Source organism: Emys orbicularis, chromosome 5 (assembly GCF_028017835.1).
Source record: "Emys orbicularis isolate rEmyOrb1 chromosome 5, rEmyOrb1.hap1, whole genome shotgun sequence".
In the NCBI taxonomy this organism is placed as follows: domain Eukaryota; kingdom Metazoa; phylum Chordata; order Testudines; family Emydidae; genus Emys; species Emys orbicularis.
The window spans coordinates 102619087-102641174 of NC_088687.1; the positions used below are offsets into that span (position 1 = coordinate 102619087).

At 37.7% G+C, this 22088-nt stretch overlaps 1 protein-coding gene across 1 annotated transcript in view; it reads right to left on the reverse strand.

Annotated features, from left to right (window-relative positions):
* Window positions 1–8049: 8049 nt before the first annotated feature.
* PGM2 (phosphoglucomutase 2) overlaps window positions 8050–22088 on the reverse strand; it is a 34013-nt gene continuing 19974 nt past the window's right edge. The window contains exons 6-14 of the mRNA XM_065404834.1: window positions 21551–21744; window positions 20688–20877; window positions 19791–19888; window positions 14118–14298; window positions 13930–14023; window positions 12927–13056; window positions 11260–11449; window positions 10426–10559; window positions 8050–8530 (exon numbers count right to left, since the gene is read on the reverse strand). Coding sequence (XP_065260906.1) covers window positions 8428–8530; window positions 10426–10559; window positions 11260–11449; window positions 12927–13056; window positions 13930–14023; window positions 14118–14298; window positions 19791–19888; window positions 20688–20877; window positions 21551–21744 — 1314 coding nt within the window. The 3' untranslated portion in view covers window positions 8050–8427. The remainder of the gene's footprint in view (window positions 8531–10425; window positions 10560–11259; window positions 11450–12926; window positions 13057–13929; window positions 14024–14117; window positions 14299–19790; window positions 19889–20687; window positions 20878–21550; window positions 21745–22088) is intronic.

The following is a 22088-nucleotide window of genomic DNA, read 5'->3' on the forward strand; positions in this document are numbered from 1 at the left end:
AGAGATTACACAAGATTTTTGACAAAGTTTGTAGATAAGGATAAACCTATTTGTGCTGAACAGATGTACAGCAAAGCCTACAAGATTTTATATGCCGTCATCCACCAGAGGCTCATTGTAGACCAGGAGGTATTGCGGATGACAAGACTTACCCTTACCCAAGACTGTTTGCCAGAAGCTGGGAATGGGTGACAGGGGATGGATCACTTGATTACCTGTTCTGTTCATTCCCTCTGGGGGACCTAGCATTGGCCATTGTAGGAAGGCAGCGTACTGGGTTAGGTGGACCTTTGGTCTGATCCAGTATGGTTGTTCTTATGTTCTTACCCAGATTTTTCATCGAGCTTGTAAAAAAAGCATAGAAGGTCTTGATGATCCAAGTTACAGATAAGTGATACATTATATAGACCAATATTTTCATAATCATTTAGACACAATCATGGCAGAGACAAATGGAAATTTAAACATCACAGCATTTTTCTAACCTTTAAGTTTGTTGGTAGGTTTCAGAGTGGTAGCCACGTTAGTCTGTATCAGCAAAAACGAGGTGTACTTGTGCACCTTAGAGACTAACATTTATTTGGGCATAAGCTTTTGTGGGCTAAAACCCACTTCATCAGATGCATGGAGTGGAAAATACAGTAGGCAGATTGTGTATATATATATACACACACACACACACACACACACACACACACACACACACACAGAGAGTACATGAAAAGATGGGAGTTGCCTTACCAAGTAGTGGATCAGTGCTAACGAGACAATTCAATTAACATGGAAGTGGGCTATTATCAACAGGAGGAAAATCACTTTTGTAGTGGTAATGAGGCCAATGTAATCAGGGTGGCCCATTTCAAACAGTTGACAAGAAGGTGTGAGTAACAATAGGGGGCAATTCATGTACTGTGTATATATGTATATACATCTGCCTAATGTATTTTCCACTCCGTGCATCTGATGAAGTGGGTTTTAGCCCATGAAAGCTTATGCCCAAATAAATTTGTTAGTCTTTAAGGTTCCACAAGTACTCCTCGTTGTTTAAGTTTGTAGTAATTCTTGAATACTGTAGTAAAACAAATTTAAAGCACAGTAGCAGATTCATGATTTACAACTATGATAAATGTCCCCGTAGAGAACCCTGTTTTTAGAAATCATGCATGGTTTTGTATTGCAGCGTTGGCCAACTGAAATACTGTCTGATATGCAACTTCCCTCAGCTCACCTTTCATATACCACACAAGAATGTCAGTGAGATGGTGTACATTGACACACTTTCAACAAAGTACATTTATTAATAGACTTCCTTATCAATCAGAGGCAGAAACAGCTACAGACACAACTGTTAGTGAAGAGGGACAAATTCATTTTCAACCACAAGCTGACCTACCCTCTCAAGATCATCAACAGTAAATACACAAGCTCCTGATGTGCAGTCAGCTAGGACTCCGCACAGTGGTGCGCTGATCATCAAGAGCACTTTGGATGACACTCCTGGAATGAGTTGTCTCTGGCCACTAACAACAATCAATTTAAGTGTTGAATCTGCAACATCTGTCATGCCAGTTGAACTTTACAATTTGATGCCCTGGATTATTGGCACATCAGAGGCACCAACACTGGCTGGCTATGTTGATCTTCCAGATGATGTAGACCGTAAACTCATATTACTTTGCCAAGACTTTGTTTACCTTGAATCCAAGTGTTGAAAACAGTCACCTAAATCCCTTTGCCTTGGATTGACAATTACACTTGACAAGTGGTCGCCATACTAAACAAACTGGACATTGTGCATCTGAAAATACTGTAATTAGCCATGATGACACATGCCTTGCTCAGCTATAGCTTGATAAAGGTTCTGATGAGATTCCACTGGGCTTTGCAAAGAAGGCTTCAACAGTTCTAGTATGGGACCATATCGATTTTGGAGAAGAAACCCTATCTGGATCCTGTAGAGCCACATCACTGAATCAACCCCAACATTAAGCAGAGCACCACTGCCAAAAGGTGTATATAGTTCTCTTAAAGCACCCCGTAAATTTGTGATAAAGCAGTACTATCAGAACAAGAGGCAAGGTCCACAAGACTTGAGTCATAATACACATGCCCCATTAAAAGCTGAGTTACAGATCAAACCTGGAACCTGTACTGAGAAATGAACTGGCATATATTTGTATGAAGGCTCTCAATGCTGACTCATGTACACTTCCTGGAGGGACATGTTTTCATACTACTCTTCAGCATGACTGTGCTCTTGAGAAATCAGCTATCCCTTACCTTCCAGTTATTCAGGCATCACCAAACAGATGTCTACTGTCTACACAGTTCTGAAACAAAGTAATTTCAAGCTTATCAGCTATACAATAATCACGTAGTCTTGGTCTTTGACCAAGCAATATATACAAAAGCACAAGTCCAATGCAAAGAAGATGACTATACAAGATGTTTGATAGTGTGGCTAGGCAAATTGTACAGCTGCATGTCATTTCTAGGTGTCCTTGGCAAAGGATTTGTGGATGCAGAACTTTGTGGTATCTTGATAGAGTCAGAAGTTGCTGCCCAAGGATCAGAGTGTTCCGAGAGGATAGTGTTATAATTGCAGTATGACAGCACACACACTTCTGTATGAAAACATGCAGCATCTGAGATTCCAGACTTAAATCATTTCCCATGGACAAAGCAAATAAGTACCTAGAGGTCATTAAAAGAAAATGAAACTAGCATTCCCTGTTGACTTGTTTGATGTTCTGTGTAGAGCGGCTGAAATCACCAATGTAGTCATGAAATATGAAGACTTTGTCCAGAGAAAGAGCAAAGAGAACCCAATGTTTGCCTTCTGGAGCTCTTACATAAACATGGTGCAAATCTTGCTCCCTTTTGTGAGAGCAACCCAAGCGTCTGACTGGGAGTTGCATCTTTCAGTTATACGCTTCATGAAGCCCTGGTTCTTCTCTTACAATCAGAAGATACCTGGTATAGTTTGTCTATCATCTTGACTGGAAATGGAGAAACTCCTCATCACACACTCAGAATGTTACACAGAACTCAGCGCTTGAGGACAGTGGACAGCCCAACATCAAAGTGGACCTGGGTTCTCTTAAATTGCATGTGACCAGACAATTGAATAAACCTACAATAAAGTTTCAAAAGCAAAAGGTGGTTTGATTGGATTGACGCAAAGCCATTCAGCAGTTTATCGCTGGATCTTGTCACAACATAAAAGAGCTGCTATAACGACATAGCGTGAAGTGACGGCAGGCATGACTCCAGAGGCATGGAAAAAGAAAGATCTTGTCAGCACAAAAATTCAGGGTGATGAGACAGCTATAATGAGCATTCTGTGCACTACTGAATGCATGATCAATCCTTTTGATGCTCCTCAAGATGGACAAGTGTCTAAGTGTTGTAGCCACTAGTGAGATTACAAATTATATGATTGCTGCTCAAGAGAATGGTTCAAGAAGTCCATCAGTGCAATTTTACCTGTGTCTGCTTTCTGCTACTCAGGACATTTTCTTCTCCCATCAAAAGCCAGAAAACATTCAGTGATCAAGTCAAACCAAAAGCAAAAGTACCTGGAAAAGACATGATCCCTCATAATGACAAGAAACTCTTTTTGCAAGACTTCTTGTATGATCTCAGGGAAATCTTGAGCCACTCTTTGGGAGCAGTTTCCTACCCTCTTGCTAGTGCTGATGATACTCTGGCAAAGACCAACAAGTCATCTCTGCTCTATCTTCCTCAATCCAAAGGTGGAGAACACCTTATTAATCATGTTCCAGAGAATGATGCAATAATCTTTGATGGAATGGCTGTCATCCAAACACTATGTGATGATCCTTCAGACACCATTTTAGTGTACTTTCTTGAAAGCTTAATCAGGTACAAGTGTACTCATCTGGACTTTGTCACAAATAAAATGTATTTTACTCAGGGAATAAGCACTAAAGTGCAACACAATTCAAAATGAACACTGGATTTGAATAGGAAAATAAAATTCTGATTTATATCAATGATTACATCAATTCATACCAATCCAGAAAAACTGTCACTTATAAATATTTAATAAATGTCATGTAAAAGGGATTCTAGTAAAGAGGTTTGTTTTACTTTTTCAGTGCTATTGCTGAGGAAAATAGGCTGGTTGGCAAGGAAAATAGTAATATTTTAGGTATTTACATAGAAAAATGCATCAGACGCACTAAATGTATCATTTCAAGTAGTTAAGCTGATGTACAAATACTTTTCTTGAAGGTAAATAACATAACCCAGCCTACGATGAAAGGTGAGTATTGCTGAGAAAAACAAATTATGGGGATGGGTAATACCTTGACCTATTCTTACTACCTAGAGACAAACAGGTAATTTATTGCACATATCTCTTAGACTGATGATTGTAGAAAATACTGATGCATTAAATACCTAGTAGGGCAAGAATTTTTAGTTCTCTAGCACATTTTATTGTCCATTGATACTAAAAAATAGGGCTGTCGATTAATTGCAGTTAACCCACGCGATTAACTAAAAAAAAATTAAACACGATTAAAAAAATTAATCACAATTAATCTCAGTTTTAATCCCACTGTTAAACAATAGAATACCAATTGATATTTATTAAATATTTGATGTTTTTCTACATTTTCAAATATATTGATTTCAATTACAACAGAATACAAAGTATACACTGCTCACTTTATATTATTTTTATTACAAATATTTGCTGTTTTTAGTAATACTAGAAATTGAAGATGTGTACCATCTTTGGCTGTGAAGTTAAATCTATCTTCATTCTTGCTCCTTTCCAAAGTATTTAGTAGAAACAAATGGTTGTAAATCATGACAATGTATTTGTAATAAACTGTAGGAGATACTTTTACCAAGTGGCTACATGACTAGACAACTATCTTAAAACAGCTGTTTACATATATAGGTTATAAATTTAAGAGTTCTGTGAAAGTCCAAAGCAAACTGTTTTGGGGTGAGTTACAGCAGTAAATAGATGTAAATTACAATTACACATAGGAACTCTGGAATCAGACCAGTGGTCCATCTAGTTCAGTAGCCTGTCTCCAGTAATGGCTAGTACTGGTTGCAAGAAATCTTTTTATGGACCCATGTGAAATAATTTGCCCATAGGAGAAACTTCTTAACCATTAGTTAATAGTTGGCGTATGCCTTGAAGCATAAGGGCTTATATCCATTATTTTATCCTAACTACCATAGATATGTCTGCTGATGTTTAGGTCTCCGTTTCTGAAACTTAGTAAGTGTTTGGTCTCTATGACTCAAACTTTAAGGCCAGAAGACACCAGGATCATCTAGTCTGGCCTCCTGCACATCACAGGCCACAGAACCTAACCCACTCACTCCTGGAGTAGGCCCATTACTTTTGGCTGAAGTTACTGAAGTTCTCAAATCTTGATTTAAAAGTCTTCAACTTATCAAGAACCCACCATTTATTCTAGTTGAAACCAGAAAGTGACCCATGCCCCACATGGCAGAGGAAGACAAAAAACCTCTAGCATCTCTGCCAATCTGACTTAGGGGGAAATTGCTTCCAAACCCCAAATATGGTGATCAGTTAGACCCTGAGCATGTAGGTGAGACCCTCAAGTCAGAAAACTGGGATAGAATTCACTGTAGTAATTCAAAGTACTCCCCCTCTTGTGTCCCATCTCTAGCGGTCATTCTTAGCAGTATTTTTGTCCCATTTTTTAGTCATCTGATCACATTAGGAGATTCACTGAGCCAACCAAAATGACTCCCATTAAAATCCAGTCCTTTTAACCATTTACCAAGTTGAAAATTACTATTCCCATTGTGTTTTCTGTCTTTCACTTTGTGGCCACCATTTCTTACAGGATTTTAATGGTTATACAGAGTAAGCATTTCTGCTTCTCAGAGCTTGTAGCAGCTAAGCGCCACATTGGGCTATCTTTGGCACACCCACCATACTCACTATTGCCTCCTCTTTAAACCTACATGCTGTCAATAAGATCCATATGTAGTCTGATACAGCCTTCAATCATTTGAATTAAAAAGTAATGTGCTAGTTTTAACAAATATGTTCTGTTGCCATTTTCATAAAAGCTCCACCATATAGCGTGTATGTTTTGTTTGGTTAACTGCTTCTTAATTACACTTAGTTGTCTTGGTGGTTTGTAAAAAAGTCACATTCTGAATATGTACAGAACAGTGACAGCCAGGCATCAGTAGCGCTGTACCCTTTTTTGAAGGTTACACAAATTATCATCAGGTTTTACTGTTTAGAATAATCCTTGCTCTAAAGTTAAGGTGACTGAAGCAAATTAATTCTTACTGCACTTCTCTGGACTCTAGAAACATTGAAATAAGGGGTAAGACATCAGGGCTTTTGCTATCTACGAAGATATCATCTGCAATAGGATATTACTTTACTTACAATGTAACTGTCTAGCTATAAACATTCTGCGTTGTCATAGCCTAATATCTTGTGTACAGCCTAACATTTTCCCTTGCGTCAAAATAAGATCCTAGCAACTACCCATATATGGAGTAAGATCAGTAGTACTTATTTTACAGTACCCTGTTTTTTCCATTTTACCACTTGTTTACAAAGGAAAACACTGAAATACAGGAATCTCACTTTAAAAGGAATTATATTTTGTTTTCAAGATTCAATTCAGGTTTACACTATGCCAAATACATTTTAGCACAATAAAACAAACATACACAAGAATGTTGAGTTACAGACTAACATTTTGACCAACACTGGCTGCATGTACAATCCCCAACATTAATATGGCATTTACAATAAACACACATTATATGGTACTCATGAAGTATATTCATAATTCCAGACTGCAGTGTGTCCTCCCCTGGTTTTAATAAGTTATTTTAGAGTTGTCCTTGCATTTCATTTTCAGAAGATGACTACAGGGGCAATGAAAAGCCATATGCATGGAATTTCTGTACAAAGTGAAACATCCTAAGTCTCACTGAAGTCAATAGCAAACCCCTTCCGCCCGTTATCATTAGTAGTATTTAATAAGTAATTATGGGCCCAATCAAAGATCAGGGCTGCATCATATGAGGCACTATATAAATATGTACCAAGAAGCCAGTCTCTGCCCCAGCATGATATTAAGTGTCTTTAGAGAAAGACACAGGGCTGGCATGCTCAACTCCAACCCAAGATGCTGCATTTCCTCTTCCCCTGCCTGCAAGATGATGTATTTTCGTAGACACCCTGGCAATAGACAACCAATGTCCATTCTGGCTCTGCTTCATTGGACTAATTTATGCTGCCTAGCATATATGTAGTAATACGTATTATCTGCTCCATATTTTTATATATATTAGTATGCATTAAACACCAACAACATTAAGCACAAATATTGTATTAGTGATGTAGCCTAAAACTAGCCTACACCATAATCCCATAACTTCTTCCATTTGCTGATGTAAACATTTGGTATAAGCACATAAGAAACTTGTTAAAATCAAGATAGAATGAATGTATGTCTTAGTTTAAGCTAGGGGAGGCATCTTCATGGACCAGTACCTAGAATGCTAGTATCTAAAATAACAGAACAACAAGTTAGGGAGCTGGGACAAACTGATGGGTTGGATTTTAGTGACATGTAAAGAGATATACAACTTGTATTATGTATAAATAATACCAGCTGAAATGTGTAACTTGGGGAGCACTCCTTCTGTTTAAGGTAAATGTAACATCACTGCATCACATGGCTTCCCACACACTGGTATCGTATATAACCTTACTCCTGTACCATATTATTATTGTCTTATAGCAGTAAAACATGTCCACATGGTTCATTATTAAATAAAATGTGGTGGTCAAGCACTTTATCAACACCTACAAATTCACCATCAACCCCAGTAAAATCCTGCTATTGTGGCTAAAAATCACTTTTGGAAACCTGCTCTTCTAGGGACATCTACCCTGATTTTACCAAAATTACCTACAGATTTCCAGTGCCCCTTAGTTACACAACTAGCCTGCCTTGCAAAGATAAAACTAGACATATTCATGCAGCGCTATCCAGTTCCCCATCATCAAAAACGTGGTCGTTACATTGCTATCAAATTAGGCTACATACATGTAAAAAGCAGACTGCATTTACAGAAATTAAGGCAAGGCAAGTACAATACAATATTTTATTAGAACAAGACTTGATTAGTGAAACATATTTGCATTGTATCAGACAATATTTGGTTGCTAGTTTTTATAAGGAATCCCTTGATTTACCCGGATAAAAGAAGACATTAGACCAAAGAGGATGTGGAACACATATTGGTAAGGACATATATTTTAATAATTTTTTTTTTTTGGTCCTTAAAAATCCCTACTTTTTAAATAGTGTAGGGTTTTGCCCATAACATGCTGCAAGATAGTGCAATTAAGGAAACCATCTTAATTGTTTACTCTGCCTTGGGCTGCAGTTTATTTTTTTCTGGTTGAAAGAAATACTCTTCGATAGCACTGACCAGCTCATCTAATTCCTTCTTCAGTTGCTCAGGGTCACTAAGAAAAAAGAAAAAAAAAAAGGAAAACCAAGTAACAAAACCAAAAAATCAAAGAAGAGCAGCAAAAAAGGCTAGAAGGAAAAAAGGTCTATATTCTGAGGGTTTGTCAAGACAGTTAGTGCATGGCAAGCTGGGATGTAAATTACAGTACACTAGCAGTCCGTGTGGACCCTGCTACTGTGTGATAGAAGTTCCCCAGTGTGCACTGATTTATATCCCAGCTTGCCCAAGCACTAACTGTTAGTCTAGACTAGCCCTCAGTCTGATGTGTGATGTTTTAACCGCACATTTTCTATTAATGCTAGTAAAATTGCACGCTTGATTTCTTAGAACCACACGTGGGACTATGTCAGTGTTTAGCTCTAATCTTTGTGTATCAAGGAACTGAATTTACATGTTTGTCCATGTTTTTCAAAATATAATTTGATATATGACAACAGCTGATTTAAGCTTCAAATCTTTCCCATTCCATCCTAGTTCATATGTTTAGCAACATTTAGACCTTGTATCACATTTTCTTTCATTCACGATAAAGCATAAATACCATTAGCCTTATTTAACAAAAGTTAAAGTATTTTTAAAATATGCTATAAACATATATTCATATTTTTGAATCCATCCGTCGCCTCATCTTAGATTGTAAGCTCAAGGACTGTCTTTTTCAGATATTGTTATATAGAGTCTATCACAATGGGATTGGGGCCTTTAGGCAAATATTACCATAATATTCAACATTAAATATTTAAAGATAAATTTTGATGAGCAATTCATAGACGTTGTTTTCTGTTTTCTATTTGCGTTAGTTGTTAGTGTCCAAAATCTTCAATTATCACTATAGCTTAGCAATCAAAAAGTTATGGACACAGAAAAAGGAAGAAATGCAAACTTCTCCACAATACTCCATCAATGTGCTTCAGCCAAAACATAGCACATTGATATGGCAGTCTCCATTTCTATTCAATTCCTGACTTCTGCTGAAAAACTTCCAAAAAGTGTTTTTTTGTTTTGTGGAGACCAACTGAGCCACCAATTCATTTCACACAGAGCATGGTTCAGACACTACCAATCTGGACTAGATCTGAATGACTAACCTAAAAAGTAAAATACTACATATGCTAATTGTCAAAACTATAAGGCACATTTCCCCCTCCTCCCTTTTAAAAACAGGGAAGGAGGGTGCTTTGAGATTTGAAGTTGCTTGCTTTGATGATGGTAGGTTATACTAATTACTGCACTTAGAACATTACTTGTGATGTACTCTTAATTTATCTCAAGAAAGCCTAAAGCATAGAGACATGTGCCAGTTTTTAGCATCTGTACATCTACATAAATGTGTCCTTGGTTGAAAGAGGAGAGGAAAGATAACGTAGAGCTTCTGATGAGGGATCCAGAAGTCCCACCACATAATTAAGAGTATGTTCTTTGAAGAAAAAAAAAAAAAACTCTCCAAATTTTTTACATTTATGAAAGTGGGCCAAATTCATCCTGGTGTCAAACAAATGGGATAAATACCAAGATGTTATTTGACTTATGACAGTTGATTTCAAGGGTACTTGAGTCAAAGGAATAAGTATGATATTTCAGTAATTAGAAGTCTTGACAATATTAACTTTGAAACAAAAAAAGATTTGAGAAAGGAAGCAGCCCTTTCAAGTCACCTTGGAATATTTTAATACAATTTTAAAATGGTATCAAGTTGAGGGCCCCTTCCTGCTCCTACGGAAGTCAAGACAATGTTCAATGGAACTTCAGTGACAGCAAGAATTGGCCATTAATGTGTCCCAAGCTTTAATTCTGCACAATTCTTTTGCTAAAGAGTGTAATTATTAAAATTATATTAAAATAGGCCTTTAAAAAAAAAATAACAATTTAATCCTAAAAGCAACACAATACCTGTTTCCAGGAGGCGCACAGAGTTCAGCATAGTATTTGATTTTTGGTTCTGTCCCACTGGTCCTCATAGTAGCCACTCCTCCATTAGCAAAAGTAAATGTTATCATCTGGCTACTTTTACTGGTAGGAAGCACCTAGAAATACATATAGACATACACACACACACACACACACACCATAGAATAGCTTCCTTAAAAGTTCACTACTTAAATATATACAATGAGTTTTAGATGCAAGGGGGGGAAAAAACCAACAACTAGTATTCAGTACCAAATACACCAACTGAACTATTTTATTTTGGCCTCCCAACTTCAACAGACATATTAGAGTTAGTCACAATCTTGCCCTCAACCTAGGAGTTGAAAAGTGAAGCCATGTCATGGCTTGTGAGTCACTATTAGATAATACATCTTGAAATCTTGTCAAGATTTTGGTAGCATATAGAAAAAGCTACATAAAGCATGTGCTCAGTGACTATCAAAAGAAAAAAAAATAAATACAAATCACCCTTGATTCTAAAAGAAGGCTAAAGAACCCAAAGCTTCACATCTGAATAGATATTTTACATTTCTTATATCAATGCTGAGGGGAAAGATAATCCCTCCAAGCAGTAGGAAAAAACAGAAAAACTTGAAGCTGTAGTAAAATAGCACAATCCTCCAAGCTTCCTCAGCTGACTCTGCCATTTTATGCAGCTTAGACAAGATCACAAAGTATGGCTACAAGAATCTGCAGTTTTTAGTTGGGATTTTCACTTCTCTCAGTGTTAAGTATATTGTTAGTCATAAGACTATAAAATCTGATCTATTATTATTTTTATAAAAGGATACTTACCGCCTTTTGATCAGGCTGGCTGCTATCGTAGCCAGTAGTTAGATCCCTTACTCCAGAAACTTTAAATTTGCCACATGATTTTGGGTAAGTGTTCTTTCCATCATAATTTCTAAGTTTCTCAAATAGCTCTTTAATAGTCTTAGGATCATGGCAGATAAAATATGAAGCTTTAGTAATGTGGTAGCCATACCTGTTAAGAGAAAATATAATGATTGGAGAACACATTGTGTATACCTTCTCATTGTGATACAAAACACACCATGATACATTTGTGTTTATAATGCATCTAGGTCAAGGGTTCTCAACCTTTTTCTTTCTAAGGTCCCTCAACATGCTATAAAAATTTTACACCCCACCTGTGCCATAACAACTGCATATAAAAGCCAGGGCCAGTGTTAAGGGGTAGCAAGCAGGGCAGAAGATCTTACATACAAGATGACCAGTAACCGTTGGCCTATGCCTTGTTTAATGTAATCATATACCATGTATCTGCAAAACTTTCAGTAACACACAGGTCTTACAGGCACGAAATAACATTATATAAAAGACAGGGGCCAGTCCTGTGTGTAACATGAGCTCTAGTCTCCCATCAAGCACATCTCTTTGGCATTAATGGGAATTACACATACACCAGGTGCTGAATGGACCCACCTAAGTTTACAGTGTTGTGACTGTGTTGGTCCCAGGATATTAGAGAGACAAGGTGGGTGAGATAATATATTTTATTGGACTAGCTTCTGTTGGTTAAAGAAACAAGCTATGCCTTGTTTATGTATCTTGTGAAGCATGTAGAAGATCCCTGGGGTGGGTTCATGGGGGATGAGGCTGTACCATTTCCCAAGATACTCAAACCTTCAAAAGATGAGTCTGGGAGCTTAAATTCACAACTTTGCTAAACGCTAAAAAAATCATGGTCTTAAAAAGACTGGATTTATGACTTATTACAGCAAACTGTAAGTAACCCACTAACCCTTCCTTTTTTGTCCTATGACTGCAGGGGTGTTAATGGGCCACTTCACCTTGAATGGCCCCTTAGAATGTGTGTTAATTTCTTATGCTAACCGATCTGTTCCACCTTGTATGTAAAGGTGACACTGAGTACCACTCCCAGACCTGAAGAGCTTTGTGTAGTTCTAAAGCCTGTGTCTTTCACCAACAGAAGCTGGTCCAATAAACTATATTATCTCACCCACCTTGTCTCTCTCTCTGGGACCAACACAGCTGCCACACTGTAAACTTAGGAGGTTCCATTTGGCACCTGGTGTATTTGTAATGCCCATTAATGCCAAAGAGATGTGCTTGATGGGAGAATAGATCTCATGTTTCATACAGAATTGGACCCTGTCTTATAGAATCTGTTTTTTCTTGCCTACAAGATCTATGTGGTACTGAAAGTGCTACTGAAACAGTTGTATAGCTTGTCACATGAATAAAGACTCAAACTGAACAGTCAGTTGAGGCAACTGTGTATATTCTTAAAAAGAGAGAGACACAGGCATTGAATATGTTAAGCTTTGTTTTTATGAGACAGGGCAACTAGCAAGAAGATAATTACTGTTGCAAAAGTACTTTGCCTCTATATTGTATTACATATTATTCAGTAGCAAGTGAACATACATAGTGGAGATGGAGAACACCCGATAACTAGACAATGAAATTAAACTCACTCATCATAGATAGCTTTCAGCTGCTGAGACAAAGACAAAATTTTGGTTGCTAGCCAACTAGACATCTCTGCAGTTATAACAGCAGCACTGACGCCATCTTTGTCCAGGACAACAGGGCTGCACATATATCCTAAACAAAAGAAAGCATATGAAAATAAACCTGTAACAAAAGGAACTAGCATATACAGAGACAACCAGGTTGACAAAGAAATACTGACGCACTGCAGAAATTGAAAGTTTTAGTAAACAAAAGTATCTTCATCACATTCTGGTGTTAGGAAGAGCACCCATAAAAATGATTATATGATAAACTTCAACGTTTCTGTAAGCAACATTTCAGGTGATTTTTCTGCACAAAAAGATGAAATTACACACTTTAGTACTGTAGATCTATATCAGTGAAACATTTTCCAACCACTTGCAGATCCACTCATAAGAGGTACTTTTACAGGCGGGGGGGCGGGATATCAAAGTTTCACAATGGTGAAGCTTAACCACAGAGTTTGGTCCCCAATTTGATTCTTTCCATATGGCAGTATGTGGTAGTGCCAACGGAACTCCAAAACTCACTCTTTCACTGGTGTTGGAGTGCTATTCTTAAAGAAAGAAAAAAAAAAAGCTTCCCAAATGTGCCATATTTGTGTGTCAATTATTCATAACAATTAGAGTTGTTTGTTTTGTTTTTTAAATTGTCACCCATGGAAACTTGAATCTCAGATTTCAAGTTAACTTGGCTTCTTCATGGCTCATGCATACTCTGCAATTGGAATTGCGTTAACAATTCTGATGATAATGTACAAACCAGCTCACTACCATATCTGCATCACCTCTGAAGTGCTACAATAAGTAGTAAAAACTTAGTCAACCAGGTAGATATGATACTGAACACTCACGGGGAGTGAGTGTTGAAATGATGGCATTTTTACATAGCCACTTTCTGGAGCAGAAGTGATCTTTACTGTTCTACAGTGCACCAGAGCTATCTATACTGTTCATTTCTTACCTATAGCTTCTTCAAATGCAAATAAAACAGTTTTCCCCTGGTCCGTGAGCTGCTTGGCTCGATTTCCCATCCACTTGAAACCTGTCAATGTCTCCTAAAGTGAGATTGCAAGGGGGGAGGAGGGAAATGTAAGATAAATTGCACAGAAAAACAAAAACATGAATAGAGACTTTTACACAACGGTTTACCTCAAAGTGAAAGCCTTCCTTCAGTGCAATTGCTCTCAAGATTTTGGAAGAGACAGTACTGGATAACATGTACACATCTTTGATGGCAGTAGGGTCTTGATTCTGATTTTTCCAGCAAGTGAAGATCCACCAGCCTAAAAGAGCTCCAAGCTCATTGCCAGAAAACACTTTCCACTCACCACTGAAAACAAAACACGATGCAACCATTATAAAAACAATTTAAAAGACAATACTGGAGAACATTTAATAGTTGTTGTATACAAGAAAATTGGCAGAACAGATGAAGTAATCTAACCGCTATGGAGGTGAATTTGATTTTCAAAGGACAAATGGGAGTTAGGCATCCAACTCCCACTGTAAAAAAATCAATGGGAACTGGGTGTCTATTTCCATTTGAAAATGTTCTTTACTTTTTTATCCAACTAAAATAAGACATTCTTCTCCTTGTCATTCCCATTGGCTTATGTGCCTGTCAAAAGCTGCAACAATTCACTATTCACATTTGATGATACTTGTTTTTAATTCTGTTTAGCTTTAACAGTTGCATTTTTAGTTTTAAATTAAGGTATTTTGGTTTTGGAGCATTTACATCATATCTTGATAAAAAAGACCTCGTATTCACAAGCTACAGCACCAACATGACTTAGGGTAAAACAACTCGGTACTAAATGACCATTATTTGAGTGGGTTCAGTGACAGTCTGGGCTACTAATTTTCACTTAATGACAAGTACATCAGTACACTAGGTCATTAAGGAAGAATGGAAAAGTCTCAAACATAGGGAGAAATATCAAAAGGGTCAAAGCTGACTCAATTATTGGAAGAGCAAGGAAAACGAAGAGAAAAGCAGAAGAGAAAAGGAGAGAGAGAAAATTGTTCAAAAACCCAGTTGTGAAGGGGAACAAAGACATCACTAAAGCTGACATAAATGAAGACCTACAAAAACAGTACCTGTTGTGAAAGAGAAGCAGCCTCAGTCTCTTGCATCTATTGATGCCAATAGGCACAAAGTAATGCCCAGCAACAGTTTACTGTAATAGCAGATGACAAATTACTTGCGCTCTAACGGGAGTTTCTGTCAAGGAAGAAGTACAGATACTGTAGAAGTCTATTCTTAACATACTAGTTAGTGTACAAACATCTTCAGCAGGAGGAAGAGGACAGGACTCAAAATGCAAGGACTATGGCTGGCCAAGAGATCAGGAAAGAGAAAGGCACAGAAAAGCAAGTACACACATTGTGTGCTTAATTCAGACCTAGCTCTCACTGCTATAAAAGTGTGCTAAACTACAAGCAGAGTTTCTAATATAGAATATTAAAATCAGATTTAAAAAAAAACTAAAGATGCATTTGGCACTCTGCTCTAGGTAAATGTCCCCAGCAGAAGCATTTTCTTTTCCCTCAGTGCCAAGGAAGTCTTTTGTGTGTGTTTGACACATGCAACATTTTGCTGGTTGCTTGACCTTCTTCCTAATTAACACATTTGCTTTTTATATTTTATTTTTGCTGGTATGCTAGTGGACTTGGAAATTCTGTTCCTGACTGAAATGTACTTCTGATTTAAAACTTCAGTGCACGCATCATTATATAAGAACGACCATACTGGGTCAGACCAAAGGTCCATCTAGCCCAGTATCCTGTCTTCGGACAGTGGCCAATGCCAGGTGCCCCAGAGGGAATGAACAGTACAGGTAACCACCAAGTGATCCATCCCCTGTTGCCCATTCCCAGCTTCTAGCAAACAGAGGCTAAGGACACCATCCCTGCCCATCCTGGCTAATAGCCATTGATGGACCTATCCTCCATGAATTTATCTAGTTCTTTTTTGAACCCTGTTATAGTCTTGGCCTTCACAATATCCTCTGGCAAGGAGTTCCACAGGCTGACTGTGCATTGTGTGAAAAAATACTTCCTTTTGTTTGTTTTAAACCTGCTGCCTATTAATTTCATTTGGTGGCCCCTCGTTCTTGTGTTATAAGGAGGTGTAAATAACATTTCCTTATTTACTTTCTCCACACCAGTCATGATTTTATAGACCTCTATCATATCCCCCTTAGTCGTCTGGTTTCCAAGCTGAAAAGTCCCAGTCTTATTAATCTCTCCTCATATGGAAGCCATTCCATACTCCTAATAATTTTTGTTGCCCTTTTCTGAACTTTTTCCAATTCCAATATATCTTTTTTGAGATGGGGTGACCACAACTGCACGCAGTATTCAAGATGTGGGCATACCATGAATTTATATAGAGGCAATATGATATAATCATTTTTCAATGGGGGGGGGGGAGAGAAGGCAAACCTAGGTATGTCTGCTGGCAAAACATTAATATCCTGGAACTGACATGGCTACAACTACACAGCATAAAACATTTTAGAGTAAATGATGACAGGCTTCATCTACATGTCCTTAACGGACCCAGGGGAGAGGGTGCTGACAAGTCCATTCCTCTTCCCAGGTACAGAAGAGCCTCTCTAATCCACACAGCTAGAGCAAGGAAAAGCCCTTGAGTTGCTGTAGGAATGAAGAGGATCTGAGCTCTTCTGGTGCGCAGGAAGAATACTTGTGCTCTCCTCCTCTTCTTCCGTGGGAGCTTGAGAGCCTGAGTTCATTGGAGTGGTGTAAACTCAAACCTCTCTAATTTCAACAGCCACAGGAGGAGACATGTTAAATAGCACTCTCTCAGTGCTTAGCCAGTGTCAAGGATGGGGCCTGGGTTTCAAATCACTCTGATAGCTCATACATAGTGAAATATCACCCATACTGCCCCTGCCCTTGGCAGCAGCAGCAGAACTTTGTTCTGTACTGCAAGGAAATGAAAACCTGAAGTCCACCTTCAGTACAGGTTTACAGTAGGGCTGTCGATTAATCGCAGTTAACTCACACAATTAACTCAAAAAAATTAATAGAGACAAAAATATTAATCGCAGTTTTAATCATACTGTTAAACAACAGAATACCAATTGAAATTTATTAAATATTTTTGGATGTTTTTCTACATTTTCAAATATATCGATTTCAAGTACAACACAGAATACAAAGTATAAAGTGCTCAGTTTATATTATTTTTGATTAAAAATATTTGCACTGTAAAAAACAAAAGAAATAGTATTTTTCAATTCACTTCATACAAATACTGTAGTGCAATCTCTATCATGAAAGTGCAACTTATAAATGTAGATTTTTTTTGTCACATAACTGCACTCAAAAACAAAATGTAAAACTTTAGAGCCTACAAGTCCACTCAGTCCTACTTCTCATTCAGCCAATCGCTAAGAAAAACCATGTTTGTTTTACATTTACGGGCGATAATACAACCCACTTCTTAATTACAATGTCACGTGAAAGAGAGAACAGGCATTCGCGTGGCACTGTTGTAGCCAGTGTCACAAGATATTTATGTGCCAGATGCACTAAAGATTCATATGCTTCTTCATGCTTCAGCCATTGCTCCAGAAGACGTGCTTCCATGCTGATGATGCTCATTAAAAAAATGCGTTAATTAAATTTGTGATTGACCTCCTTGGGGGAGAATTGTATGTCTGCTACTCTGTTTTACCCGCATTCTACCATATATTTCATGTTATAGCAGTCTTGGATGACCCAGCACATGTTGTTCGTTTTAAGAACACTCACTGCAGATTTCACAAAACACAAAGAAGATACCAATGTGAGATTTCTAAAGATAGCGACAGCACTCAACCCAATGTTTAAGAATCTGAAGTTCCTTCCAAAATCTGAGAGGGACGAGGTGTGGAGCATGCTTTCAGAAATCTTAAAAGAGCAACACTCCAATTCAGAAACTACAGAACCCAAACCACCAAAAAAGAAAATCAACCTTCTGCTGGTGGCATCTGATTCAGATGATGAAAATGTACATGCATCAGTCCGCACTGCTTTGGATCGTTATCGAGCAGAACCAGTCATCAGCATGGACGCATGTCCTCTGGAATGGTGGTTGAAGATGAAGGGACATATGAATCTTTAGTGTATCTGGCACGTAAATACCTTGCAACACGGACTACAACAGTGCCATACGAATGCCTGTTCTCACTTTCAGGTGACATTGTTAACAAGAAGCGGGCAGCATTATCTCTGCAAATGTAAACAAACTTGTTTGTCTGAGTGAATGGCTGAACAAGAAGTAGGACTGAATGAACTTGTAGGCTCTAAAGGCTATTAGCCAGGATGGGTAAGGCATGGTGTCCCTAGCCTCTGTTTGTCAGAGAGTGGAGATGGATGGCAGGAGAGAGATCACTTGATCATTACCTGTTAGGTTCACTCCCTCTGGGGCACCTGGCATTGGCCACTGTTGGCAGACAAGATACTGGGCTGGATGGACCTTTGATCTGACCCAGTATGACCATTCTTATGTTCTTATGTTTTAAATGCAGTTTTTTGTACATAATTCTACATATGTAAGTTCAACTGTCATGCTAGAGATTTCACTACAGTACTTGTATTAGGTGAAATGAAAAATACTAATTCTTTTGGTTTTTTTACAGTGCAAATATTTTTTTTATCAAAAATAAATGTAAAGTGAGCACTGTACACTTCGTATTCAGTGTTATTGAAATCAGTATACTTGAAAATGTTGAAAACATCAAAAAATATAAATAAATGGTATTATATTATTGTTTTAACAGCACGATTAATCGTGTTTAATTTTTTTTAATCGCTTGACAGCCCTAGTTTACAGCTGTATAGATTAACTTCTGCTCTACCAGATTAGGTGAAATGAGAAAAATTATATTTCTGGGTGGTAGTATTCAGCAGTGCACTCCAACTGAATCTCTATCATCTGGTACAGCTTTTCAGAAGCTGTCTATATGATGCTGGTCACTCAAGGGGACTACTGGATGGTGAGCCAGAATTACAAGTCACATAGGCTACAGGCACATCTGACAAATGTGGCAGGTCCCCACTTTCTGTGGCCCCAGCAACAGAATCTAAACAGGTACAAATGTCCAGCTATGCATGTTTTACAATGGAATTGAGAACTAGTAGCCAGATCATCGGAAGTTGCTGAGCACCTACAAATCTCACAGAAGTCAAAGGGAGATGCAGATACACAGCATCTTTGAAAAATCAGGCTCAAGGTGTCTGATAAATATCTTACCATATGTAGTCAATCACTACCCCTATTCTTGAACTGGGGAAAAGATAGAAGGGGGTTGATATCTGAATGAACTATGCTGTCCCCCTGATTCTGGAGGTCAATGAAAGAGTGACATGCAATTAAAGATGTTAGTTACTACTTACTAAATGAAATGAGTGAGAAAGCATGTTTTGCAGTGTACTACGGAAGGTTTCTATTTAAAAACCTTGATAAACTATAAAGTAGACTAAGCTATTTGGGGTAAGAGCTGTCTCTTCATATTTGTCTTCTTTTTGTACATTACCTAGCACAATGGACTCTAAATCATCATTACAGCCTCTGGGTGCTATTGCAATATAGGTATTATCAATTCGCCCTGCCCCGCCCCCCCACACTTTTAAAGATCTCAGGGTTTCCCAATAATATCTATGAATCTACAAAAGATAAGGCCAGAAGGAACCATTGTGATCATCTAGTCTGACCTCCTGCATAATACAGGCCACAGGACTTCCTAGAATTAATTCAGGCTTCAAGTCAAATAGCTGTGGTTGAACTACAGCATATTTTTATTACTGTACCTTTCTTGTTTCTCTGCAACAAGAAGTCGATCAGCATCTGGGTCATTTGCTAAAATAATTCCAGCCCCTTCTTTTTCAGCCAAAGCAAAAGATAACGTCTAGAAAACAACGGTAAAGTGCAACACCAGAGAAGGATCAATACTTCCAAATAATATTTTCACTTTCTTATAGGTCTGTAACACTCCCATTTTATTTTCACTTGAACCCACAAAACCACAAAGCTAACAGAAACACTCTCCTTAATTCATTCAAGGGTACCCTCAGTATTGTAGAGATCTCAATGGGTAGCAGCAGTACATCAAAATAAGATAGGGAGTGTGAAGAGTACATTAATTACACCTATTTCTACATTTGGGGGGCTGATTCAAAGCCCATTGAAGTCAATGAGACTGCATTGAAGTTAATGGACTACTCACACAAGTCAAGTTACTCCCATGAATGTTTGCAGATAAGGCCTTAGATAATGTTTTCACCCCTCAGCTCATTTGGTATCATCTTATTCTATAGTTTAACTGTTAACAGCTGTTGGATTCAGGTTGTTAAAAAATTATTGTAATTGGACACTTTTTTAAAGATGGAGGAACATTCTCAGTTTGTTTTTTTTAAGGGCCATTTTAGTCTCCATGCTGATACTGTATATTCTACTGGAGAGCTAAAGAAAAAAAATCTTCTGGTTAATAACAAGATAAACTACTAGTTCATTAAAAGCTAAACAGGAACTATGACCTTGTTAGCTTTTCAAGAAATCGAATGGAATAGAAACTCAAAATGAAAAACTATTTTATAAAAATTTCATACCTAGGTTTACAGTGACAATTTCTGGCTGGTGGAGAGAACACTTTTTAATATAGATTGCAAATATTTAAAAAAAGAAAAGAAAAAAAAAAAGATATTTACCAGTACACCTTTACCCTCTTCAGGATTTGGGTACTTTACTGTTGGAAATTCTGGATCAGGATCCTTCTGTTCAGGAACAGCCAATGGAGGTTTAAAGTCAAATGCCTTAAAGGCTGACTGCACAAATTCATGGCCTACACCATGCACAGAAGTGTGGATGAACTTCAGCTTTGTTTCCTTGTTTATATTCCTGAAATGAAGTAAATTAATGATGATGTTAAATTAATATGGCCACTGTGTGCCACTTAACGGGGTTCAGAAACAACCATGACTCAATACTCTGCAACAATGTTAAACTATGAAACCAAAGACAGTTAGTTTGTATTAAAAGGTACCTTTTTTTACCCCTATCTCTAGCCCTACATATGACTGTACCAAGACATCAGATAAGATAAGCTCTACAGAGCACCAGAGGAGGGGAATAACATGCATGATTGGCTGATAACATTCAGTACCCCAAGTTGAGTAATGGCATTTAAACGGACTTCTACATAGGAGCAGAAGCTAAACTGAACCACAGTGCTATCTATTGCTATGTTATTTATCTTTCACTCACCATATGCTTTTGTTATAATTTTTAAATACTTTACTTAGAGGCACATACAACTAAGAACTAAAACCACTTATTCTCCTAAATTTGTAATATTGCAGCATCATTTTTCATACATTCCTGGCTTTCTAGTATATTGAGTTTAGCAGTTGCTAGCCTAAGGGTGAAGTTAATGTAACTGACAGAAGTTAAAGTTTTGGAACCCAGCTCCTCCAACTCCCCACCCCCAGTTTTAGTTTTAATCTTTCTTGTTTAAAATCAAGTTAAAAATATAGGTTGGTCACCAAGAGAATGACAATCATCACCAGCTCACCTGTGAAAGCAGTGCTTTTGTATGTCTTTAAAGTAGTCCTTATTGATAGTGACATAAGGATCATGAAGTAGCAAGCTGCTGTCAACCAGACTGTCATCCCAAGCCTGAGGCCATGGCTCTTGGTTCTCTTCAATAGCTTGAGAGATTCCTTTGTCATGAGGTGAGGTTATCTGTGCACCATTTTCCCAATAAACCTAAATGGTACACAGGACACACAGGGGTTATTTTAAACATGAATACCTTTACTGCTTTTAGTTGGCTAAATCCTGGAACAACTCATGGCTGATTCCAGTAAATAAATACAGTGTAACATACTTTGGATATAGATTTCCCTAAGCTTTGTTTTTCTGAGGATGTCGTACCCTATATTTAAATCCCCCATGGAAACCAAGTAGACCACCATCAGGCTCATCTCATTTAGAGATAAAACCAAATTTCAGACCATTTGCTAGGCAGGTAGTTAATACTTGTCCATAGTATATTGTATCAACCTACATAGTTTCCTCTAATTTTATATATAACCACTATGCATGAGACA